Source organism: Chiloscyllium plagiosum, chromosome 21 (genome assembly GCF_004010195.1).
Source record: "Chiloscyllium plagiosum isolate BGI_BamShark_2017 chromosome 21, ASM401019v2, whole genome shotgun sequence".
NCBI lineage: Eukaryota > Metazoa > Chordata > Chondrichthyes > Orectolobiformes > Hemiscylliidae > Chiloscyllium > Chiloscyllium plagiosum.
In genome coordinates, this window is record NC_057730.1 from 58,412,232 (window position 1) to 58,439,361 (window position 27,130).

The 27,130-nt window shown below is 40.7% G+C and overlaps 1 protein-coding gene across 2 annotated transcripts in view; it reads left to right on the forward strand.

The window, feature by feature from the left end:
- The window catches only part of vps35l (VPS35 endosomal protein sorting factor like), a 154,495-nt gene that overhangs the window by 111,849 nt on the left and 15,516 nt on the right, over positions 1–27,130 (forward strand). For both annotated transcript variants that reach the window (XM_043712168.1, XM_043712169.1), the window contains 3 exons: positions 12,933–13,072; positions 15,482–15,647; positions 17,192–17,310. In XM_043712168.1, the coding sequence (XP_043568103.1) occupies positions 12,933–13,072; positions 15,482–15,647; positions 17,192–17,310 (425 nt within the window). The remainder of the gene's footprint in view (positions 1–12,932; positions 13,073–15,481; positions 15,648–17,191; positions 17,311–27,130) is intronic.

Sequence of the window (27,130 nt, forward strand, 5' to 3'; positions counted from 1 at the left end):
ATTCAATATGGCCTCCCCTCTGGTCGGACAATCTACATACGGAGTTATAAATCTTCCTGGACACACTGCACAAACACCGCCCCATCCAATCTACTTAATCTAAAGAGCTTCCAATCAATGTTTGGGAAGTTGAAATCGCCCATGACTACTATCCTGTGGCTTCTGCACCTTTCCAAAATCTGTTTCCCAATCTGTTTCTCCACATCTCTGCTGCTATTGGGGGGCCTATAGTAAACACCCAACAAGGTGACTGCACCTTTCCTATTTCTGACTTCAGCCCATACTATCTCCAAAGGCAGATCCCCCTCGAACTGCCTTTCTGCAGCCGTTATACCATTTAATTAGCAACGCCACCCCCCTCCTTTTTTACCATCCTCCCTAATCTTACTGAAACACCTGTAACCAGGAAACTCCAACAACCATTCCTGTCCCTCTTCTATCCACGTTTGCGTGATGGCCACAACATCGAAGTTGCCTACTTGGCCACGCACTTGTAACACAGAGGTCTTGTGCATGAAACGCAAAAAGCTAGCGCACATATGTAGAAGACTAATGGAGTGTTGGTCCTTATTATTGGTGTTGGAGTATACTGCAACTGAACCAGGTGCTGAGAGACCACATCTAGAGTACTGTGAACAGTTTTAGTCAGTCATACAGATGTACAGCACAGAAACATCCCTTTTGGTCCAACTTGTCCATGCCAACCAGATGTCCTAACCTAATCTAGTCCCATTTGCCAGTGTTTAGCTCCTATCCCTCTAAACCCTTCCTATTCATGTACCCATCCAGATGCCTTTTAAAGGCTGTAATTGTACCAGTCTCCACCACTTCCTCTGGCAGCTCATTTCCCATTTTGGTCCCTTATTTAAGGAAAAATATAATTTCATTGGCAATTCATATAAGAATGATGTCTGGTATGGAGGGATAGTCTTGTGAGCAAAGGCTGAACAGGTTGGGATTCGACTCACTGGAGTTGAGGAAAATGAGGGTTGATTTCACTGAAAAGGATCAGATTCTTAAGGGCTGACCATGGTCTATACTGGGAGGATTTTTCCCTCCATGGGACACATCTGGGACCAGAGGGCATAGTTTCAGAGTAAAGGGACAATAATCTCAGAATTGAAGACTGAGATGAGGAAAACTTTCTTGATATTTGAGAGTTTTTGGATTACCTTGCTACAGAGCTATGGGGGCAGAGTCCTTGTGTGTATTTAAGGCTGGCCTAGATAGATTCTGGATCAGTAGGGGAATTAAGGAATACAGGGAAAGTCAGAGTCATGGATGGAAACAGACAGTTCGGTGCAACTCTTCCATGCTGACCAAATATCCTAAATTAGTCTAATCCCATTTGCCAGCATTTAGGCTATATCCCTCTTATAACCCTTCCTATTCATTTACCCATCCAGACACCTTTTAAATGCCGTAACTGTCTCAGTCTCCACACTTTGCCTGGCAGCTTACATAGAACATAGAAGAATACAGCGCAGTACAGGCCCTTGGGCCCTCGATGTTGCGCCGATCCAAGCCCACCTAAACTACACTACGGCAGGGACGTCGATGGCATCCCTCACCTCATACATGTTGCTTCATGCCATACATGCACCACCCTCTACTTAAAAAGTCACCCCTTTGGTCCCTTTATGAATAAAGAATGTCAGATCAATCATGATCCTGTTGAATGGTGGAGAAGGTTCGAGTGCTGAAAGGCCTATTTCTGTGTCTGTTTCTTATGGATTTAGGATTTTAGGTATTTGTCGTTTTCTTCTTTTGGTTTCTTGGAAGTTCAGTGTCAAAGTTTACTGATTGTTTTAAAACTGGTTTAAGAACAATAGATTAAATTTTATTTTCTGTCCAGCATGCAGTATTCTATGTAAATGTCAGCTACTTCGCAGCTTGTGGAAAAAGCTGATGGAGGCAGTTAGTCTGCTCTCGTTGCTTGATTCTTTTGTTGTCTGTGCTGCTGTATGACATTCCATAAGAGTACGGATTAGAACTGTTCCACAGACTTTCTTTGTGATGTTATACTAGACTTTTTTTTGTGTTTCCCTTATAAACTTGATGGACTGAATTGCTGTAATAATCTACAAATATGGAGACTCCAAAGTATCAATGTAAAGGTGATTGTGCTGCTCCACAGTATTCAAATTAAATTTTCAGATTCTGTTTGGGGTTTTCACATCTCAGAATTTATCATAATAGAAATCTAGGAAAATCAGCAGTGGAAATTATATGATAGAATATACTTGAAATCAGTCCATGAATAGAAAATAATGATCAAAGCTTTATTTGAAGCTATGCTGTACAGTAGTGCACTGCAAATCAAGCCCTGGTATTGTTGGAGTCATTACAGAAATTAAAGATTTTGTCAATATATATAAAGCCCCAATTTACTTGTCGGATAGACACAAACTGACAAAATGAGGACCAGATTTCTGTACTGAGCAAGAGCTATTATTCATTACAAAGAAATGGATTGTTGAACACAGATAAACACTGTCAACTGTCAGCATAGTACTCTGCTATAAGGCGTCTCTTGCAGTGCAGTGGTAGTGTCCCTTCTCTTAGCTGGGACATCTGCATTCAAATCTCAGACCATATCCCTGCAAATCTTTCTCATCATTAACTTATTGAAATGTCTTTTGAATGTTGTAACTCTACTTATATCCCCCACTTTCTCTGGCAGTTCATTCCACATATAAGCCACTTAGTTTTTTTTAAAAAGATTGCCCCTCATGTCATTGTTTAAATCTTTTTCCTCTCACCTTAGAAATATGCCTCCTACTTTTGAATTCCCCAACCCTCGGGAAAAGACCCCTGTCATTCACTTTATCTACACTGCTCATGATTTTATAAAACTCCAAAACAGTCACCTCCTGTGCTCCAGTGTAAAGAGTCCCGGCCTATGCAGCCTGTGTTTTTTTTTATAACTCAAACTGTGGGCGGCATGGTGGCACAGTGGTTAGCACTGCTGCCTCACAGCGCTAGAGACCAGGGTTCAATTCCCGACTCAGGCGACTGACTGTGTGGAGTTTGCATGTTCTCCCTGTGTCTGCGTGGGTTTCCTCCGGGTGCTCCGGTTTCCTCCCACAGTCCAAAGATGTGCAGGTCAGGTGAATTGGCCATGCTAAATTGCCCATAGTGTTAGGTAAGGGGTAAATGTAGGGTTATGGGTGGGTTGCGCTTCGGCGGGTCGGTGTGGACTTGTTGGGCCGAAGGGCCTGTTTCCACACTGTAAGTAATCTAATCTAATCTAATCCATTCCTGGCAATGTCCTGGTAAATATTTTCTGAACCCCCTCCAGTTTAATAACATCTTCCTTATGACAGGGCCACCAGAACTGCACACAGTACTCTAGAATAGGCCTCGCCAATGTCCTGCACAACCTCAACATGATGTCTCAACTCTTATACTCAAAAACTGAAGGAACTGTGGATGCTGTAAATCGGAAACAAAAACAGAAAGTGCTGGAAAAGGTCTGGCAGCATCTGTGAAGGGAAATCAGTTAACGTTTCGGTGATCCTTCCTCAGAACCTGTATTCAATGGTCTGAGCAAGAAAGGCAAGCATGCTAAACACTGCATTAACCACTCTGTCTATCTGTGATGCAAATTTCAAAGCATTACCTGAACTAAGTTTCTTTGTTCTGCAACATTACCCAGGACCCTACTATTAATTGTGTAGGTCCTGCCCTTGTTTTCATTTTGGTACAACAATGCCTTGTATTTATCCAATTAAATTCCATCTTCCATTCCTCAGTCCATTGACTCAATTGACCAAGATCTCTTTGTAATCTTAGATAACGTTCTTCACTGTCCATTAAACCACAATTTATGGTATCATCTGCAAACTTGCTAATAATGCCTTCTGTATTCCCCATCCAAATTGTTCATATAAATGACAAACAAAAGTGGACCCATTACCACTTGCTGTGGAACACCGCTGGTCACAGGCCTCCCATCTGAAAAATAACCCTCCACCATCACTCTGTCTCCAACCGTAAAACCAATTTTGTATCCAATTGGCAAGCTCACCCTTCAGTACTCTTGCTGAAATTTTGTCAGGGTCTATTGTATTTTTTGATATCCAGCGTTTCCCACTAATTATTGATATCATGTGGCGTGAGCCAAATTGGAGGAGTACTGGCATTTGTGAAGCGGAGATCCTCCAGATGAGGCTAAGATAAATCTCTCACTTGGCTCTTCTGACTAAAAATTGTTGCAAAAGCTTCAGCATAGCCCCCCCGACTCTGATCCACTCGCCATCACCATCATCAATGAGAACATCTGGTTGTGCCATATTGCTTTTGTGAGAATTTTGAGTGCAAATTTGTTGGCAACTGACAATTTCTGACATCGCAACAGCTGTTGCACTTCAGACTGTGTACATTGCTTTGAAATATCCTATAATGAAAAGGACCATATAAATAGACTTGATTTGGAGGTGCCGGTGTTGGACTGGGGTGTGCAAAGTTTAAAAATCTCACAACACCAAGTTAATAGTCCAACAAGTGTATTTGGAAGCACTAGCTTTCGGAACGCTGCTCCTTCATCAGGTAACTGTGGAGAATAAGATTGTAAGACACAGAATTTATAGCAAAAGTTTACAGTGTGATGTAACTGAAATTATATGTTGAAAAAGACCTGGATTGTTTGTTAAGTCTTTCATCTTTTAGAATGGGCATGTTGGTTTCAGTTCTTTAATATGTAAATTCCAGAACTTTCTTGAAGTTGTATTCTCAAGTGAACTTTGACAATAGGTGCTATGTTGGCTCAGATAATGCATTGAAGATGTGAGGTGCCCTGTGTGAGGCTGTCTGTGCCACAATGTTCAGACTGATTCTAATCTAAATAGATTTACAGAATCTTACATGGATTCGTGCAGTTTTTGAGCAAAAGAAAATGTAATTCTGCAAGTACAAATTCTCCCCATAAACTTGTGTGCACGCGCGCGTGCGGGGAAGGTATGAGAGTCTAAGAATGTGTGAGTGTAAAGGGGTGCAAGTCTGAGAGCATGCGTGGGTGAGTGTGGGAATGTATGTGTGAGCATATGAGAGTGAGCTTGTGTATGAGATGGGTCTGTAGGAGTGCGTGTGTCTGCGTCTGTGTGTAGTGCAGTGAGGTTACCCGTAGTGTGACATGAACTCAAGGTCCCAGTTGAGGCCATCCCTATGGGGAGCGAACTTGGCTATTAGCCTCTGCTTGGCTACTTTGCGTTTTTGCCTGTCTCAAAGTCTGCGTTGGAGGATGATCACCCAAAGGTCCAAGGTTGAATGTCCCGAACCGCAGAATTGTTCTCCGACTTGGAGGGAGCATTCCTATCTATTTGTTGTGTGGTGTCCATTCATCCATTGCTGTAGCCTCTGCTTGGTCTCACCAATGTACCATGCCTCAGAGGATCCTTGCCTGCAGAGTATGAGATAGACAATGTTGGCTGAGTCACATGAGTACCTGCCACGTACATTTTTGGGATGGTTGATAGAGTAGATGTTGAAGCTGTTTCCCTTCAGAGTCTCACACCACTGGCATAGTTTCACAATAAGGGGTCATACGTTTAAGACCGATGGGGACTTTTTTTTTGAGGATAGTGAATCTGTGGAATTCATTCTCACAGAAGGCTGTTGAGTTTGGAGATTTTTAATCAGTAAAAGAATTGAGGGTTATGGGGAAGAGGCAGAAAGGTGGAGCTGAGGATCCTCCGATCACCCATGATGCCATTGAATGGCAGAGCAGACGCGATGGCCCGAATGGCCTACTTTTTGCTCCTAAGTCTTACGATCTTGTGATCTGTCTGAATGGAGACGAATGGGAAAAAAAATTGTAGTGGGTAGAGTGGCGCAGTGATCAGAACTGATCCTTGACTATTGGCAATCTATATTAATAGATTTGACTATAGTGACTGAATGTGTTGCATCTAAATTTCTTGGCACTTTTTTTTTCCTACCTATCTTGGTGAGTTGCCGACAGGAGCTAGAGTGTCTCGACAGGCCAATGGACTATCGGCAGTTAAATGAATGGGCAATAAATTCACAGATGCCTTATAATGTACTAAATGTGTACTTGGGCAGAAAGATTAGAAAAGCAGTATGTTGTTGCCCTCCGAAGAGATTCCCACCCAGACCCTATCCCCATTACCCTACATTTTTCCCATGGCTAATGCACCTAACCTACACATCTCTCAACAATGGGCAATTTAGCATGGCCTCCACCTAACATGCACATCTTTGGACTGTGGGAGGAAACCAGAGCACTTGGTAGAAATCCACACAGACACCGGGGGAATGCGCAAACTCCACACAGTCACCCAAGGCTGGAATCTAATCTGGGTTCCTGGTGTTGTGAGGCAGCAGTGCTAACCACTGAGCCACATCACATTCAGTCCCTACAGTCATATCCATTTATATAGATTGCAAATTGTCAAGGACCCAGCTCTGATTGTACTCTACTCACTACAGTTTTTTTTCCATTGACAAGAATGAGAGGTGACCTTATTGAAATATTTAAGATCTTGAGAGGACCAGATAGGATGGCTGGCCAGCGGACTTTTTTGTGGAGTGTGTAAAATTGGAGACTATGGTTAAAGAAATTTTCATTTTTGAGACGAATTGTTTGTTCCTTACAATCGTCCTAGGTGTGCGAAGGTGGTCATGGAGGCTGGTGTTTAAATTTATTCAAAACTGGGTTAGACAAATCTTTGCTCAGCAAGTGAGTCAAGAGTTTACAGACAGGGAAGTGGAGCTGAGACCACAACTAGATCAGACATGATTGTTGAATTGCACAGCAAACCTCAAAGACCCAATGTCCTACTACTCTTCCTAAATCCAGTGTTCCTACTTTTCTAGTGCCTTACTTGTACCTTGTGCCTCTGATCAATTTGCTGTATGGTCCCGCATTGGTCCCACTCTAAACATATGGATGACCTGTCTGAATTTTTTTTTGATGTTGGCTACTAATCTCTTCTGATTCATCCTTTGGTTCTCATTGCTTCTTTCATTTGCCCACTGTCTCCTGTACTAGGCCTGGTTTACTTGGAAATGCACCAAGAAATTTGGAGGTGGGCCTCCTGAATTAGATGAACATTGAAGGGCAAGAGATAACAATATTTCAGCCAATCTTTAAAATGTTCTAAATTTTATTGCTGTGAGAAGTTCCAAATTCATAATCAAATAGCAGAGTTAACGTTTCAGATTGAGTGACCCTCAGAAGGGTGTCTCTCTCTTCATTTGACCTGAAATGTTTAGCTCTAATTCTGTCCACATATGTTGCTGGACCTGCTGAGCTTTTCCAGCAATTTCTATTTTTGTCTTTGATTTACAGCATCTGCAGATCTTTTGGTTTTTTAGAAGTTTAACAGTTTTAAGTGCTGAGCCCTGCTAGGCTTGCACTCCCTATAAGGGTTCGATCTCCTCTGCTTTGGCCGCTCTCTGGGAGACCTCAGGCTGCCTGCTCTTGTTACTGCAAATGCCAGTAGACCATCGCTGCTGCATTGGTTGAGTTCGATTCCGAACCTTCATGGGCTGATCCAGGCCCTCAGCTGCTGCCATGCTGCATAGTGCAATGATACATGATGCCGTGGCCACCGCCGCCTCCAAGACTGAGCTCTCTCCAGAAGATAAATAGGAGTAAACATTTAAAAAAAAACTTAAAAGAAGAAAAGAAAAATCGGAGAGAAAAGTGGATGAAGCGGATGAGCCCATTCCACTGTCGCCATCTTAGTATCGTTGTCCCTGAAAAATCAAACAGAAGACGTTTTTGTTTGAATGCAGATTAAAACAGAATTGATTTTACTAGGAGGAGCAGGAGCATCTGTAGAGAACTTTGCATTGGAATTATCAGAATAAAATGGCTGCTTTTTATATCATGGAAACTAATTCCAATCATTTACTTATTGCTCTCTTGTGATTTGCAACTGAAATGAGCCTTTGTTAGAGATGCTGGAAAGTAGCCAAGGTTGACCATTTGCTTGAAGTTTTTTCTTTGCCTTTCTGTGTATGGCTGAGATTCAGAACAAAGCAAATGGGAGACTGACATACACAACTTATACTAATGTGCTTTGCAAGTGAGCTGCTTTTAGTCATCTCTCTATAGCCTTTTATTTGTGCAATGGAAGTTTTTAAAAGATGAATGGAAAACTCGCTCTACCCCACCCCTCTGGACAACCCATTCTTTGACCTCCTTTCAGTGCAGTCAGGCTTTGACTATATTAATGCACTGCCTTTTCTTGTCCCTTCTCCCACAGTGTCCACCTCCCAGTCTGCTTTATCCTTTCAGTGGATCTTCTGATCTAACTACACCTTATCACTTCTTCTTTTCTAATTTCCTACCGCTGAGTTAAGAAGCAGTTTTTAGCCTTTTAAAGCATGTAATGTGCTTATGGCAGTAAATTAGACTCGACATTAAGTTTACCAATTTTAGATCATACCCAGTGCTTTCATTTTATTAGATGGCAGGTGTTGCTTATGGTTCTATGTTTGCCACTTTCAGATTCTCTCCACCTGACATTTTTTAAAACTTTGACCATCACCACACCCACTTGCATTACACTGTCATCCTAAGTCCTATGTAATGACTGTGCCTTCCATCTTATACAGACTGTTTTTCTCCTTTCCTCCCATTCCCTTTTTCCTGTCTCAGTAATTCTTTAAATTGTGTTCCATCTCTAACCTCTTCAGATTATTGGCTTTTCATCAGGCTAGAAACATTAATTCTTTCTCTGAACATAGATGCTGCCTGACTGGAGTATTTTCAGTTTTTATTTCTGCGTATCCTGACCTGGCACTGACAGGATGCTCCTTACTTGCTAGATACAGGAATAAGCAGGGAAGACCAGGATGCTGACCTCATAGAGGCAAAAGTTTTCTTGTTGGAAAGGTATGGTGTCGATGTAGTCTCGGTGGGCCGGAGGGCCTGTTCTTCTATTATTTTGTTCTTTCAATTTAAGCAAGCAGATAATTTTCTGCGTTTGCTCTATTTGCTTTTGTTAATTACATTGAAAAAGGATGATAATTATCTTTGAAAACTGTTTCTGTTAGTAAAGTCAATTTAAAGAAAAATTGTAGGCATTTCAGTGTGTTCAGAATTATAACAGTTTGTTAAATAGTTCACTCAATTAACCATTAGGGACAAAGAGAAGCTGTAAATTATACAAGCGTTACATACTCCTGGAGATGAATTATTTCAAACTGATTTTTTTTTTGCTGTCATTCCTCACTAAAATTAGCAAACAGTTGATTCTTGAGGTCCTTTAATGTGTATTGTTACCATGATGATTTTACACTAATGGTCAATGTGTGAAAAGATGGACAGTTGCAGAGGTGAAACAGGCTCAGTTTGTCATGCAGACATGACCTAGAAAATGACTCTTGGAAAAATGTAAATGTTCGAAACATTAAACATTGATCCATGTGTTTTGTCTCTAACTAAATAATATTTTGTATGTTATTCATTGAAAGTATTTATGTCCATACGTGCTTTTGATCCACCAACAGAATTGGGTGTATGATGCATCCTATTTTATTTGATACTTTGGACCAGTTTGCCTTTGCAGAATGGAACTAAATTTGATACTGTTTTAATTGTTTTTGTAATGCCTAACATCTGTTTAACATGGTGGGGTATTTTTGTTGGCATAATATTTGTTTAGATAAACCAAGTTGAATTACTTAAAATTGAGCAGTTTATATTAGCTGTTTCCATGCTGTAAAACTCTGACTCTACCCTATAACTTCAATCAAATCTCCCTTTGGCCTCCACCAGTCCAGAGAAAATAATCTGAGTTTTTCCAGCCTCTCCTTTTTATAGCTCATTCCCTCTAATCCAGGCAGCATCCTGGTAAACCTCTTCTACACCCTCTCCATTGCCTCCACATCCTATAATGTGGTGACCGGAATTGAATGTAATACAATTCTGTGTGGGCTAACCAAAGTCTTATAAAGCTGTAACATGACATCCTGACTCTTGTACTCAATTCCCTGACTAGTAAAGGCAAGCGTGCCTTCTTTACCAACCTGTCTACTTGCGTGGCTACTTTCAGAGAGCTATGGACTTGAACCCCAAGATCCCTCTGTAAATGAATGCTGTACAGCGTCCTGCCATTAACCATATACTTTTCCTTAACATTTGATCTCCCAAAGTACAGCATCTCACACTTGCCTGGATTAAACTTCATCTGCCATTTCTCTGCCCATATCTGGAACAGATCTATGTCCTTTGATAACCTTCTACATTATCCATAACTCTACTGATCTTTGTATTGCCTGCAAACTTACTAACCCACCCATCTATATTTTCATGTAAGTCATTGATCTATATCACAACAGCAGAAGTCCCAGTGCAGATCCCTGTGGAACACCACTAGTCCCTTATCTCCAGCCTTAAAAACACCCTTCCACCAGTATCCCCTGTTTTCTATGGACAAGCCAGTTCTGAAACCATGTGGCCATGTCACTGGATTCCATGCATCTTAATCTTCTGGATGAACCTACCATGAGGAACCTTGTTGAAAGCCTTGCTAAGACCCTTGTAAACAGCATGCACTGCTCTACCCTTATCGATCACCTTCATCACCAACTCAAAATTCAGTAAGTTAGTAAGGTATGACCTGCCCTGCACAATTAGGCCGGCACAATTGCTAATTAGACCTTGTTTTTCCAAACATGAGTAAGTCCTATCCCTCAGGATCCTCTCCAATAGCTTCCTTACCACCAAAGTGATTCTCATCCTTTGATAGTTTCCTGGATTCTCCCTATTTCCCTTCTTGAACAGAGGGACAACATTAGCTAACCACCAGCCCATTAGGACGCCCCATTGGCTAACGGGGATACAAAGATCTTGGTCAAGGTCCCAGCAATCTCCTCTCTTGCGTCTCTCAACCTGGAGTAGAAACCATTGGGCCCTGGGGACTTAGCCACCTTCATGCTCTGCAGGAGATCCAACACCACTTCTTTCTTGATTGCAAAATGCCCTGGCAGATTAGCATGCTCCACACTAATTTCCATCTCCTCCTCCTGGGTGAATGCTGACAAAGTACTCATTTAGGATCTTGCCCATATCCTCTGCCTTCAAGCTCAAGTTCCCTCCTTTATCCTTGAATGGTCCTACACTCTCCATAGTTGTCCAAGAATCTATAGGATACCTTGAGATTCTCTTTAACCCCACTTGCCAAGGTCATTTTATGCCCTTCCTGTGCTCCTAATTCCCTGCTTGAGTACCTTGCTGCATTCTTTATATTCCTCACAGGGCCCCTTTCTGATTTTAGCTTTTTAAATTTTACATTGGCTTTTTACCTTTTGATGAAGTTCACAATCTCCCTCATATCCAAGGGTCTCTTACCTTGCCAACCTTGTCCTTCCTCCTTACTGGAACATGCTGGTCTTGAACTCTTCCCAGCAGGTCTTTAAAGAATTCCCACCTGTCAAATATGAACTTGCTTGATGACAGTTCCTCCCAATTAATAATCTCTAGCTATCTTAAAATTTAAGGAGTTGTGATCACTGTTTCCAAAATGCACTCCCACTGAAAGGTCAGTCTCCTGGCCAGGCTCATTAGCCAATACAAGGTCTAGTTTGGCCTCTCCTCTAGTTGGACTAACCACATACTGTTTCAAGAAACCCTCTTGGGTGCCCTTAACAAATTCTGTCCCGTCTCAGCCTCTTGCTCTGAAGGAGTCTCGGTCAATATTAGGGAAGTTAAAGTCACCCACTATGGCAACTTTTTTTTATTGCACCTTTCCATAATCTCCCAACATATTTGTTCCTCAGTGTCTTGGTGCTGTTGGGTGGGGTGTTATAGTATAATCCTAACAGAGTGACTGCACCCATCTTATTTTTGAGCTGTACCCATACTGTCTCAGTGGATGAGTCCTCCAGCATGTCCTCTCAGTGCAGATATAATCTTCTCCCTAATTAGTAATATAACTCCTCTACTTCCTTTACCTTTCTCTATATCTCCTCTAAAATAATGAAACCTTGGAACATTGAGCAGCTACACCTGTCCCTTTCTCAACCAAGTCTCTGTAATGCTGCCAACATCATAGACCCATGTACTGATCCAGTCTCTAAGCTCATCTGCCTTACCTATAATACTCCTTGCATTGAAATAAACACGCTTTAGCCCATTAGTACCATTGTGTTCATTTACCTGTCTCTGTCTGTCCTTTCTGATTTATTGGTCTTAACATGTACCTTCCCCTCAATCTCTCTACTTGCTGACCTGTTGCTCTAATTCCCAACCCTTTGCCCCTCAAGTTTAAACCCTCCTGAGTAGCACTAGCGAACCTCCCTGTGAAGATATTTGATTCTCCTTCAGTTTAAGTTCAACCCATCCCTCTTGCACAGGTTACCCCTGCCCCAGAAGAGGTCCCAATGATCCAAGAACCTGAATCCCTGCCCCCTGCACCAGCTTCTTAGCAACATATTAATCTCTCCTATTCTATTCCTTGCCTCAAAAGCACATGACACTGGTAGTAACCCAGAGATTACAATGCTTTTCAGCCTCTTTCCAGTTACTACCGAAGGAATCTTGTTGAGTTGCGGCCATGTATCTTGTAGATGGTATACGCTGCTGTCACGACGCATCAGTGAGGAAGGGAATAAATGTTAATGAGGTGCCAATCAAGGAGACTGGTTCTGAATGTTAAGCTTTTTGAGTGTTGTTGGAGCTACACTCAAGACAAGTAGAGAGTGTTCCACCACACACTCACTCCTCTTGTTAAAGGGACCAGAGGGAAAAATTACCCTGTAGGTATTCTGTAATAAAGATCAGAAGTCCTGTAACTGTTTTATATTGTGGGATTATAGGTGTTATTATGAACAAGTGTTCTCCGCATCGGTAATGATATAATTGAAAGATAAGCTCATTGAACTCTACAAATCAGTTTCATTGTATGAAAGAGGTGAAGTATTCATTATCCTAATTACACCTTATTTTCTTTTACTAGCTGATGCCTTTTTTAAAGCAGCAATCAGCCTTGTTGTGGAAGTACCAAAAATGATAAACATAGATGGAAAAATGAGAACATCTGAAGGGTTTCTTCTGGAATTCCTTAATAACTTCTTTTCCACGTTATTGATTGTACCTGTAAGTAATCTTAATCATATAACATTATTTCTGGGCAGGGCAGTGTTGGGGAACGTACAGCTGCCGTGAAACAGGATACCAGGTTTTGTCCTTCCTTAGTTTGTCAGAGTTCCTGGCTGAAATTGCACCACAATTGTAAAAGTCTCCAGATTGAAAGGGAATGAAACTGATTTGATCCATACTTTAAAACGCCTGGGGTGGTCATCTGCTTGCATGTACAGAGGAAAATCATGAGAGACCTGGGAATAATTGGATCAAGAGAGGTAAATTAATTCCGTTGTCGTTTTAAGATCCTGTCTCTATTATTATTAAAAATAGAATTTGATCCTGCATGATTATAAGTCTAATACAATAAGAATATAGCTTAAAAAATCCCAAAGCTCTTCACAAAACAAGAATGTTATTGACAAAATTTGACACCAAGTGGCATGAAACTGTAGGAGTACCTGAAAATTTGGTCAAAGGATGGATTTGAAAGAGGAGAGAGGGGTTTAGGAAAGGAATTTGAGTGAACATTAGGATTTTCTATGTGAAGTATTGCTTGTTTTACAATGTCAATATTTTGGTATTTATATAATTAAACTTTACGTTTGTTAATGCATTTGATGGATAATCCCAGCTTCTATTAACTGTGGGATGGATTAATTTTAAACACAGTGGTTATATTTTGTTTCATTTAATAAGCAGTTTTAACATAACGATGCAAAATTGCATTGCACACACTTAGCTGTTAATTTACATTTTTTTTTCCACTGATGTAAGTTGAAGTATTAGGTTGTCATCTTATTGTCCTGTATTTAGATGCGTTATTTTGCAACAGCAGCAAGTGAGCATGGGAGGGCTGGAAAACTGGACAGACAACATTTTGGTTCTGAAGTAGGGTCAGTGAACTTGAAACATTAACTGTTTTTGTTCACAGATGCTGACAGCCCTGCTGGGTTTCTCCAGCAATTTCACCTTTTTGTTTCAGACTACATTGATTGTCAATAGCAGCGGAGAGTTAAATTCAAATGGCACTAAGCTGAAACGTTTAGTTTCAGACTCTTCAGGAGTGGCATGCAAGAAACCAAATTTAGAAAGGGGGCAGCAGTTTCAGCAATATGAGAAGAGAATGCTGATTAGTTGTACCATTGTGGCATGGAGATAACAGGAACTGTTAGCTTCAGGATCAATGGTGCTGGAAGAGCACAGCAGTTCAGGCAGCATCCGAGGAGCTTCAGCAAAATCGACGTTTCGGGCAAAAGCTGAAAAATTTCACACCACGCAGATAAACTCTTAGTGATTGGTCAGGGAGTTACTATGGGGAATGCAGCAAGAATTCTCATTCTCCGTGACCTTTCTTTCAATGAAAAAGATGCAATGTCGACATGGAGTTGGGTCCTGCGTATTCATATTTAATTACTTGTATATGGGGACTATATCATACAGCAAGCCTGACTAATAATCTTCAATTGTTGTGAAATTTTACAATGTGACCTCTGTGTTTGTCTGAAGTTTTGTTCTCTTCGACAAACGATTCAAACTTATTTTGTTGTATGATTAAATATAACCTAAATATGTTTACAGAAGGTCTCAACATCTTATCAGACTATACATTGCTGCCTTCTCTCTAATTGCTCTGTCTAAGGATGTATAACTAAATCAAACTTTGGGAAAGAGAAAAGGAATTAGACAGCCTACCCTCCTGTGAGGGATTTGAGCAGCATGATGAGGGGAGACTCATTTGAATGATGCACCAAAGGAAGAGAATAGAACTGTAGGTATGGAAACTGAAAAGCTAGCGGGACTTTCTGATGTGGAGAAGAAAGTGTTATTTTTGCAGATAAACTTAAAAAGAAACTTCACAAAAGGGAACGATCAGTTTTGTTATTTCAGACATCATACATCACTAATTCCATGCCTGTGAGTCAATATGTTTTACAAAACTGAAACTAATTGTTTTGGAGGAACATCCTGAATTTTCAGATTTGAACAAAGGAAGATACAATCAGTTCTGATATATCATGTTGGTTCCATTCTCATACAATCTTGCGTTATAAAATTGTGCAATAGCCGTGCCAATTAAACTAATGGGGCTGGAATCACGTCATAGCCAATATAGGTAATGAAAGTTTGCATTCTACAAGTAATGGTCTAAGTTCTTCAATCGCGTTGAAACCAATTTGAAGAATTTTAGCAGAATCGACTGTTTGAATATTTTCAATTTTTTATAAAAATGGGAAAAATTAGTGGTTACAAGTTTGTTTTGAACAGCTTCATTTCTCTTGTCCTGCGCTGAGAGAAGTGGCAGGAATATGCCTATGTCAGCACTTGGAGAGGAGCAACAAGGGAAAAAACTGATTTGTTGCTGTGTTCCAGTTTTACAGTAAATCAATTGCACGTTAACCTCTTGCACATATTTTTGGACAGGATCATCCAGAGCAAGGTGTCTTGTATTTGGTGAGAGGCCTTTTGAATGTGATCCAGGACTACATTTGGGAAGATCATTCTGATTCAAAAGTACGAATCTATATAAATGTTTTGCATTTGTTGGCTGCAGCAAGTCAAGAAACTTATCTTTATCATGTGGAAAAAGGTACAGTATATACCTTTGGAATATATTTTGACACTGTTTAATTTGCACAAAAATACACATTCTTCATTGTGCATCCTCCAGTGTAGGATGTGACCAGTAGGTTGATCAGGGGAGCCAATGGAATTTCAGAAAGCTTTCAGCAAAGTCCCAAATAAGAGATTAATTTGTAAAATTAAAGCACATGTGATTGTAGTGTATAGAGATGGATAGAAAATTGGTTAGCAGACCAGGATCAAAAGTAGGAATAAACAGGTCTCTTTCTGAAAATTACTAGTGAGGTATTGCAAGGAATCGTACAAGACCACAGTGATGTATTCTTAAGCTTTACTAGTGAGACAAAGCTGGGCAGAAGAGTGAGCTGTAGGGAGGATGCAGGGATGTAGCAGTGAGATTTGGACTGGCTGATGTGAGGTTATCCATTTAGTAATAAACGTAGGAAAGCAGTTTATTATTTGGCTGTAAATTAAGAGAGGATAATGTTTAATGAGATGTGTGTGTCCTCATGCACCAGGCACTGAAAGTAAATGCACAGGTGCAGTAGGCAGTAAAGAAGTAAACAATATGTTGGCCTTCATAGTGAGAGGATTAGAGTACAAGAAGAAGGATGTCTTGCTGCATGTACAGAGGGCATTTGTGGCACTACATCTTGAATATAGTGTGCAGTTTTGGTCTCCTTATCTGAAGAGGGATGTTTTGGTGAAGGAAAGAGTGCAGCAAAGGTTTACCAAGTTAATTCCTGGGAAGGCAGGGCTAACGTATGAGGAGAGATTAAGTCAGTTAGGTTTGTATTCACTAGACTTTGGGAGAATGAGGGGTATACCTCATAGAAATCTTTTAAAATTCTAACAGGACTGGACAGGTTAGGTGCAGAAAGGTGGGTGAATCCAGAACCAGGGGACATAGGTCTACCTGTATCCTTAAACTTCCAGTGCTAAGAAGAGGAGAAATTTCTTCATCCTGAGAGTGGTGAGCCTGTACAATTAACCACCACAAAGTGTCTTTTGGTCTCAACCAATGTGTTTTCATGAAACTAGTGGTTATAGCTCTCATGGCTAAAGGAATTTGGAGATGTGAAGGGAGGACAGGTTTAGGTCTTGAGCTTGAGCTTGATGTTAAGTCATGATCATAGTGAATGATGAAGTAGGTTGAAGGGATTGAATGTTCTACTTCTGCCCCTACCCTGTATGTTCCTGAAGGCAAGCTCGGCTTGATGGCTGTAAAGAACCCATGGAAAATGGATTTTTATTTTAAAAGTGAAGACCGTGCAATTAGAGTGTCTCTTTTTTTTTTAATGCATTTCTACTTGCTGTCTGAGATCGGAGGACATTATGCAGTTGTGAAAAAGATGTCACAGCAATTTAATGAAGCAATTAAAACCAGTAAAACTGAGAGCTTAAGCATGATCTCTGGTAGCTCTCTGACAGCAACATTTTGTAAATAAAAATAATTCCTTTTCACAGTTCAGCACAAGAATTAAATGTTGCTGTCAAAATTTAATTTGGATCATATTGTAAAGCTTATCAGAAAATTCTCTTGTCTTGCAGTGGATTCCAATGATAATCTCTACGGCAGTGACCCCAAATTCTTGGCTGAAATTAATAAACTTGCTGAAACTCTGATTGGACAAATCTTAGACCATCTCAAGACTCTTGGAAAAGATGAGGTATTAAATTAATCCTCTGGTTAATCGTACAGCTTCAATAAAACTTATTTAAAGCACATCATGAAGGATAGTATTGGTCATGCGTCATTGTATCGAACAGGCATTTTATACAAAATGTATAACATGTTGGACAGCATGCAGTGAATCTTTATTTTTAAGTTACTGACCCAGCACCTTCCTCATTTATAATAGTTGACAAGTGAAGTTAACGGTTAGTGTGAGCCAGTTAGACCTGCCTGCAAGAGTTTCGTGTAATAGCTAGCATTTCTGCCAATATCAGTTCTAAGACTTTTTAAAACATTGTTTAGAATATTTAGTATTAGGAGCATTGGTATACAAGAACATGAGAAGGTCATTCAGCCCTTTGAACTTGCCTCGCTATTCAATACAATCACAGCTGATAAAACACTTCAGTGCCTTTTACCCACATTATCCTGTAACCCTTGCACCCTTAGTAAACCAGAAGCTTTTCAACTTCTACGTTAAACAGATTGAGCATCCAAAACTGACCTTGGCAGAGAATTCCAGGCATTCACAACCCTCTGACTATTAAAAAAAAACTTATCTTGGTCCTAAGTGGCATCACCTTATTTTGTTTTCAGATAGTGTCCCCCTAGACTCCCAACAAGGGAATGCACAAGGGAAACATGCACTTAATGCATGTTAGTATTCAGTGACATATTGTCAAAGTCACCTACAACTCTTTCCACATTTATATTTTTCAATCTCTCACTATTTAGGAAATGCTTTGTTTTTCTATTCTTCTAACCAAAACAAAGAGTCACTTCTGCTTAACTTTAGTTTGCTGTCTCTTCATAGATGCTGCCTGACCCGCGATGATTTCCAGCATTTTGTTTATTGAGTGTAGATTCCAGCATCTGCAGTCATTTGCTCCTGGATAATCTCTTAATTTTTTCCTTATTAGACAAGAACGTAGCTGGTGGAATTTAATGACTAAATCTGTCAAACCTACCTGAAAACATTTTGCATCTTCCTCACAAAGCATATTCCTGCTTAGCTTTGTATCATCTGATTTGATTTATTATTGTCACGTCCTGATATTGCAGTGAAAAGTATTGTTTTGCAGGCTAACCAGAAAAATCATCCCTTACATAAGAGCATCAGGGTAATAGAACAGAGTGTGGAATGTAATGTTACAGATACAGAGATGATGCAGAGAAAGATCAACTCTGATATGAAAGGACCGTTCATAAGTCTGATAGCAGTGTGAAAGAAGCTGTTCTTAAATTTGGTGTGTGTTTTCAAACTTTTGTATCTTCTACCTGATGGCAGAAAGTATAACCAGGGTGGGAAAGGGTCTTTGATTATGCTGGCAGCTCTCCCAAGGCAGTGGGAAGTGTTGGTGGACTCAATGGAAGGAAGCCACATCTAAGCTAGTCAATCCTTCAATATTTTCTTTTAAACTTAAATCACATTAAATTTAAAGCTCAATACTTGTGTAATACTTCTGTGGCATTTGTATCTCGGCCTTGAGCTCATGATGAGAATAACATTATTTCTGATATATCAACAAATGACTTTGTTAAAATTATGGAAGAGGTGGTCATCTTTGAAGCTACATCTGATGACCTGCCTGCCAATCAAAGCAATTCAGCAGACAGCGTTTAACTCTCATAAACAGCTTAAGCATTTTTCCCCACAAAAGTAAAATGAGAGATTTCAAACACCTCAAATTGTGGCACTTGCAGACCTTATTTACTCTTTGAGAGCACCCTGATTCACTCCGTTAATTTATGACTGCCAAACTGCATGTCAAGGTGCTTCGAATAACTAAACTGGGATCTGTTTGAAATTTATTTTTATTCTTTCTTTATTCATTCACAGATGCCCATCCCTAATTGCCCAGAGGGAAGTTAAGAGTCAACCACCTTGCTGTGGGTTGGGAGTCAAGTGGGCCACACCAAGTATGGATGGCAGCTTACTTCCCTAAAGGACATTGATGAACTAGATGGGTTTTTCTTTCAATTGACAATGGCTTCCTGGTCATCATTAGATTCTTAATTCCAGATTTTTATTGAATTCAAATTCCACCATATGCTGTGACGGGATTCGAACCTGGGTTCCCAGAGCGTTATCCGGATTTCTGAATTGACAGTCCAGCGATAATACCACTAGGCCATCATCTCCAACTTTCGTTCTAGGATTAAATAGTCTTGCTGAGTTCAGGCCACCTACCTTTGTGAATCATACCTTGCCTGTATTAAAAAAAAAAAATTGGAGCTGTTTGCAATGAGGATGATCCTTGCCACGCCGGGTTCCACTGGCCCTTGTCTAAATATTTGTGGAGTCTTCCTGACTCTGTGGAAATCCAGCCCATGAATTATTTTCTTAGAATTTATGCTCACCATCAAAAGAGAAACTTGTACTCTTCCGAATTTCGCCAAAACACTTGGCAACCAAAATGTTATTGCTAAAATTGGAGTCACTTGTTAGAAGCATAGCAACCAATATGCACACATCAAGCTCTCCCAGAAAGTAGAGTCACAGAGTGAAAGAGATGGACAGCATGGAAACAGACCCTTCGGTCCAACCTGTCCATGCCGACAAGATATCCCAACCCAATCTAGTCCCACCTGCCAGCACTCGGCCCATTTCCCTCCAAACCCTTCCTATTCATATACCCATCTAAATGTCTTTTAAATGTTGCAATTGTACCAGCCTCCACCACTTCCTCTAGTAGCTCATTCCATACACGTACCATCCTCTGCGTGAAAAGGTTGCCCCTTACGTCCCTTTTATATCTTTCCTCTCTCACCCTTAACCTATGCCCTCTAGTTCTGGACTCCCCGACCTCAGGGAAAATACTTTGTCTGTTTATCCTATCTATGTCCCTCATGATTTTATAAACCTCTACAAGGTCACGCCTCAGCCTCCGACGCTCCAGGGAAACCAGCCCCTGCCTGTTCAGCCTCTCCCTATAGCTCAAATTGTCCGATCCTGGCAACATCCTTGTAAATCTTTCCTGAACCCTTTCAAGTTTCACAACCTCTTTCCGATAGGAAGGACACCAGAATTGCACGCAATATTCCAACAGTGGCCTAACCAATGTCCTTTACAGCCGCAACATGACGTCCCAACTCCTGTACTGAATACTCTGACCAATAAAGGAAAGCATATCAAACGCCTTCTTCACTATCCTATCTACCTGCGACTCCACTTTCAAGGATCTATGAACCTGCACTCCATGGTCTCTTTGTTCAGCAACACTCCCTAGGACCTTACCATTAAGTGTATAAGTCCTGCTAAGATTTGCTTTCCCAAAATGCAGCACCTCGCATTTATCTGAATTAAACTCAATCTGTCACTTCTCAGCCCATTGTCCCATCTGATCAAGATCCTGTTGTAATCTGCGGTAACCACCTTCGCTGTCCACTACACATCCAATTTTGGTGTCATCAGCAAACTGACTAACTATACCTCTTATGCTCGCATCCAAATTATTTATATAAATGATGAAAAGTAGTGGACCCAGCACCAATCCCTGTGGCACTCTACTGGTCACAGGCCTCCAGTCTAAAAAAAACCAAACCTTCCAACACCCTCTGTCTTCTACCTTTGAGCCAGTTGTGTATTCAAATGGTGAGTTCTCCCTGTATTCCATGAGATCTAACCTTGCTAACCAGTTTCCCATGGGGAACCTTGTCAAACACTTTACTGAAGTCCATATAGATCACATTTACCACTCTGCCCTCATCAATCCTCTTTGTTACTTCAAAAAAATTCAATCAAGTTTGTGAGACGTGATTTCCCACGTACAAAGCCATGTTGACTATCCCTAATCAGTTCTTGCCTTTCCAAATACATGTACATCCTGTCCCTCAGGATTCCCTCCAACAACTTTTCCACCAACGAAGTCAGGCTCACTGGTCTATAGTTCCCTGGCTTGTCTTTACCGCCCTTCTTAAACAGTGGCACCAAGTTAGTCAACCTTCAGTCTTCCGGCACCTCACCTGTGACTATCGATGATACAAATATCACAGCAAAAGGCCCAGCAATCACTTCCCAAGCTTCTCACAGTGTTCTCAGGTGCACCTGATCAGGTCCTGGGGATCTGTCCACTTTTGTGCCTTTCAAGACATCCAGCACTTCCTCCTAACAAACACTACATTGAGCAAACTGGCAGAAAACTAGCCACCAGGATACATGAATACCAAGTAACTACTAAAAGACATGTCCCCCTCTCACTCGTATCCTTACATTCGGATGAGGAAGGACATCACTTCGACTGGGACAACATATCCACTCTAGGACAAGCCAAACAAAGACACGCAGGAGAATTCCTGGAAGCATAGCATTCCAACCGGAACTCTATTGAGAAACACATTAAAGTTAGACCTCATCTCCCACTCCCGAAGAAAAGGAACAGGAAGTGACTTCACCACAGGAAATGACATCAACCCGAAGAAACCCAAACATATAAATAGAAAGCAGGACTTATTAGCAATGCTTCACCTGAGGCCCACTGAAGCTGTTACCTAGTAGGGTGACAAACGTGTGGAAATGAACCTTCCAGCTCAGCGAGCAAACCTACATCCAGAACCTCAACCTGAGCTACAAATCTTCTCAAAACTCACTAAGTCCCAGTCTATGTTTGGAATGTTAAAATCCCCTACCTTAACCACCCCATTATTCTTACACATAACTGAGTTATTCTTTTACATCAATCCATTCCTTCATCCAGGTTAAAACTATCTCTGACTCTACCGGCAGACTTATTATTACTATTGGACAGAATTTTGACATTAGCCAAGATTACATCAATGTTTATGCTCCCAACTTGGATGATGAGGCTGTTTTCAGACGGTTCCTTTCAATGTTACCAGTTTTATCTTCACACCATTTAATCCTGAGAGGAGATTTTAACTGTTAGTTGAATTCTCACATAGACCGTTCATCCTCTGTTCTGTGTCAAGTCCAAATCTGCTAAAATAATTCAGACTTTTATGGAGGAGCTTAAATGTTAATGATGCCTAACGGTTCTTTAATCCCTCTAGAAAGGAATTTTTTTTTTCCCTGCATGTCCGTCACACGCATTGATTTCTTTTAGTGGCTAACAGACTGCTCACATCCATTTCTGGTTGGAAATATGATTCAGTTGTTTTATCAAACCATGCAACTGTCTCGATGAATGTTTGCTTTTAGAAGTTTCTTAATACACAACCACATTGGCGTCTCAATACATGCTTACTCTTATTTTGCCTGCTTAATTTTTACTGCTTAATTTTGTCTCTCAGCGGATAGATTTTTGTTGTGGTTCTGTTCGCCGAGCTGGGAATTTATGTTGCAACACAAATTCCCAGTTCGGCGAACAGAACCACAACAACGAGCACCCGAGCTACAAATCTCCCAAACTTTGGATAGATTTTTAAAAAAAATTTAACAAAACCCCAGACATTACACCTTCTTTGCTGTGCGAAACCCTGAAGGCATTCATCGGTGTGAAATAATTTCTTATGGAGCACATGAGCATAGACTTAGGAAAGAGAAATTTGCATGGTTAGCACAACTTCTGTCTCAGTTAGACTCTCTTTATGCAATCTCTAAGTCTCCAGAAGTATATAAAGGATGCATATCCCGACAGGCCAAGTGTGATGTCGTAATGTCACAGTACTCCACCAAGCTTTTACTTCACTCTAGGTCTATATTTTATGAACAAGGAGATCGAACTCGTAAATTGTTGGCATGTCGGTTACACCAAATGTCCTCATCTCAATTAATCCCACAAATTAAGGCTAATTCAGGTTTCACGTCACATTAGAAATCAACAAGACTTTTAAGAAATTTTAATTTCACTTTTTTCATTTAGAATGTTCTTCTGCTAAACCAGATTTAAATATCTTTTTTGATAAGATTAACATTTCCTGCTCTTGACCAAAATGTGGCAAGAAATTGGAACAGCCAGTCCTGGCAATGGAACTTGAGGCTGCGTTGAGATCACTACACAGTGATACAAAGCGGCTTCTCCATAAAACCATCTGGACCCAATCGTTTTCTGAACAAGTTTTATAAAACGTTTTGGAGAAAGCTGGCTCTGCTTTTTTGTAGAAACTTGTTGAAATGTTTAATTCTGACTCTTCCTCAAACTTTAACTCAGACATTTCTTTGCTTTTAAAAGAAGGCAAGGATCCCTGACTAGGAGAAAGTGCAAACTGCAGATGTCTCCCTGTGTGGTTCATGACGTCCTATAAGTCTGCTAAATGTTGACTTTGCATTATTGTCAAAGCTATTGGCCTGGCGTTTGGAAACCATCCTTCCATCTATCATATCCTTGGGTCAAACTGGATTTATTTGCAAAGGCGCACACTTTTTTTAATCTTAGGCAGGGTACTCAACATTGTTTACAATTCTTCCTCATCCATCTCCCTGAGGCATTGATACCTTTAGATACTGAAAACGACTTTGATGGAGTGGAATGGAATTATCTTTTTTACTTTGGAGTAATTTGGCTTTGGGGTAAATTTATTTCTTGGATCAAACTACTCTATGCATCACCGCAGGCCTAATTTGGGACCAATAATATGAATTCTGATTATTTCTACCTTTTATTGTTCAAAGAGACAAGGGTGTCCTTTGAGTCCACTGCTGTTTGCCATTGTAATTGAGCCTCTATCTATCAGGATCAAGGATGTCTCAGAGAGGGTGCAGACTCATCCTGATTTTTCTGGCATTATTAGAAATGGTATGGAGTTGAAGGTTGCCCTCTATGCAGATGTTTGCTGTTGTCTCAACCTTATCTCTCTCCATTCCCACCATACTTTCAGTTTTAGAGTCTCTTGGTAAGATTTCTGGGGATAAATTGATTTTTAGCAAAAGTGAGATATTTGCTATCAATAAGCCTGCCAGGGAATACCCACTGGATAATTTACCTTTTAAAATTGCCAACTCTGGTTTTGTTTATCTTGGTGTATATGTGGCAGATACATGAGGTAATTGGTACAGGAAAACATTTGAACCATTACTTGTACAAATTAAATGAGACTTCGAACCATGGTCTCTCCTTAATTTGTCTGTTGCTGGTAGAATTAATTCCATTAAAATGAATATTTTTCCACTTTTCTTAATTTATTTCAATGCATACCAATTTTTCTCCCTCTTTCTTTTTCCTCTAAAGTAGGTAGTCTCATTCTTGAATTTATTTGGAATAAAGAAACACTCAAGTTATGAAAACAGGCCTAAGATACTAGGTGGAATGGTGCTGCCAAATATTTTGTTTTATTATTGGGCAGCAAATATTAGAAATTTGAACTAGTGACTCCAATATGAGAACCTTGAGTCAATTTGGTTGACTTGATGTTATCAATCTGGAATTCAAGGAGGCTTTTGATAAGGTGCTGCACAAGAGACTACTGAGTAAGATAAGGGCCCATGGTATTAGAGACAAGGCGTTAGCATAGATAGAAGCTTGCTTTCTGCCAGGCAGCCAGAGTGTGGGGATAAAAAGTCATCCTCAGAATGGCAACTGGTGACAAGTGATGTTCCACAAGACTGTTGGCACCACGACATTTCACTTTTTATACATGAACAATCTAAATGAAGGAACTGAGGGCATTCTGGCTAAGTTTGCAGATGATACAAAGATAGGTAGCACTAAAGCTGCAGTAGTGAGTATAGTGGATTCTTTCTTGATTATATGTTTTTGAAGATAAGTCTCTTGATTAAACTTAAAATATAAGCCATAGCCATTAATTTAACCTGGGGCAGTGTTTGTAGGGGAATAAGACGGTGTCATTTTCTGGGTCTGTAGATTGTGAAGGAGCAAAAATGGCCTTTGCAGTGATATGTACTTATTGTCGGATGTGGGAGTTTAAAGAGAGTTTAAGGGTTACTGCGGATTATATCTGCCATAAATGCTATCGGATGCGAATCTTATCAGATCGAGTGGATCGGTTGGAGAGACAGATAGAAGCGATGAGGAATTTGCAACAGCAACAGTATGTGATGGATGGCAGTTATAGGAAGGGGGGAAAACCTCAGATACAGTCACTCCAGGAAAGGTAAGAGAGGTAGGCAGCTAGTGCAGGAGTCTTTTGTGGATGTACCCATTTCAAACAGGTATGCTGTTTTGGAAAATGTAGGGGGTGATGGATTCTCAGGGGAACGTAGCACGAACAGCCAGGTTTCTGGTATTGAGACTGGCTCTAATGCAACGAGGGGTACGTCGGCTTCCAAGAGATCAATTGTGTTTGGGGATTCTGTAGTCAGAGGTACAGACAGATGTTTCTGTGGCCAGCAGAGAAAAAGCAGAATGGTGTGTTGTTTCCCTGGTGCCAGGATCAAGGATGTTTCAGAGAGGGTGCAGAATGTTCTCACGGGGGAGAGGGGCCAGCAAGAGGTCATTGTCCACATTGGAACCAACGACATAGGAAGGGAAAAGGTTGAGACTCTGAAGGGAGATTACAGAGAGTTAGGCAGGAATTTAAAAAGTAGGTCCTCAAGGGTAGTAATATCTGGATTGCTCCCAGTGCTACGAGCTAGTGAGGACAGGAATAGGAGGATAGAGCAGATGAATGCATGGCTGAGGAGCTGGTGTATGGGAGAAGGATTCACACTTTTGGATCATTGGAATCTCTTTTGGGGTAGAAGTGACCTGTACAAGAAGGACGGATTGCACCTAAATTGGAAGGGGACTAATGTACTGGCAGGGAAATTTGCTAGAGATGCTCGGGAGGATTTAAACTAGTAAGGTGGGGTGGTGACCCAGGGAGATGGTGAGGAAAGAGATCAATCTGAGACGGGTACAGCTGAGAACAGAAGTGAGTCAAACAGTCAGGGCAGGCAGGGACAAGGTAGGACTAATAAATTAAACTGCATTTATTTCAATGCAAGGAGCCTAACGGGGAAGGCAGATGAACTCGGGAGATGGTTAGGAACATGGGACTGGGATATCATAGCAATTACAGAAACATGGCTCAGGGATGGGCAGGACTGGCAGCTTAATGTTCCAGGATACAAATGCTACAGGAAAGATAGAAAGTGAGGCAAGAGAGGAGGGGGAGTGGCATTTTTGATAAAGGATAACATTACAGCTGTGCTGAAGGAGGATATTCCTCGAAAGTTATTTGGGTGGAACTGAGAAATAAGAAAGGGATGATCACCTTATTGGGATTGTATTATAGACCCCCCAATAGTCAGGGGGAAATTGAGAAACAAACTTGTAAGGAGATCTCAGCTATCTGTAAGAATAATAGGGTAGTTATGGTAGGGGATTTTAACTTTCCAAACATTGACCGGGACTGCCGTAGTGTTAAAGGTTTAGATGGAGAGGAATTTAAATGTGTACAAGACAATTTTCTGATTCAGTATGTGGATATACCTACTAAAGAAGGTACAAAACTTGACCTACTCTTGGGAAATGAGGCAGGGCAAGCAACTGAGGTGTCAGTGGGGGAGCACTTTGGGGCCAGCGACCATAATTCTATTCGTTTTAAAATAGTGATGGAATAGGATAGAACAGATCTAAAAGTTGAAGTTCTAAATTGGACAAAGGCCAATTTTGATGGTATTAAGCAAGAACGTTTGAAAGCTGATTGGAGGCAGATGTTCGCAGGTAAAGGGACGGCTGGAAAATGGGAAGCCTTCAGAAATGAGATAACAAGAATCCAGAGAAAGTATTTTCCTGTCAGGGTGAAAGGAAAAGCTGGTAGGTATAGGGAATGTTGGATGACTAAAGAAATTGAGGGTTTGGTTAAGAAAAAGAAGGAAGCATATGTCAGGTGTAGACAGGATAGATCGAGTGAATGCTGAGAAGACTATAAAGAAAGTAGGAGTATACTTAAGAGATAAATCAGGAGGGCAAAAC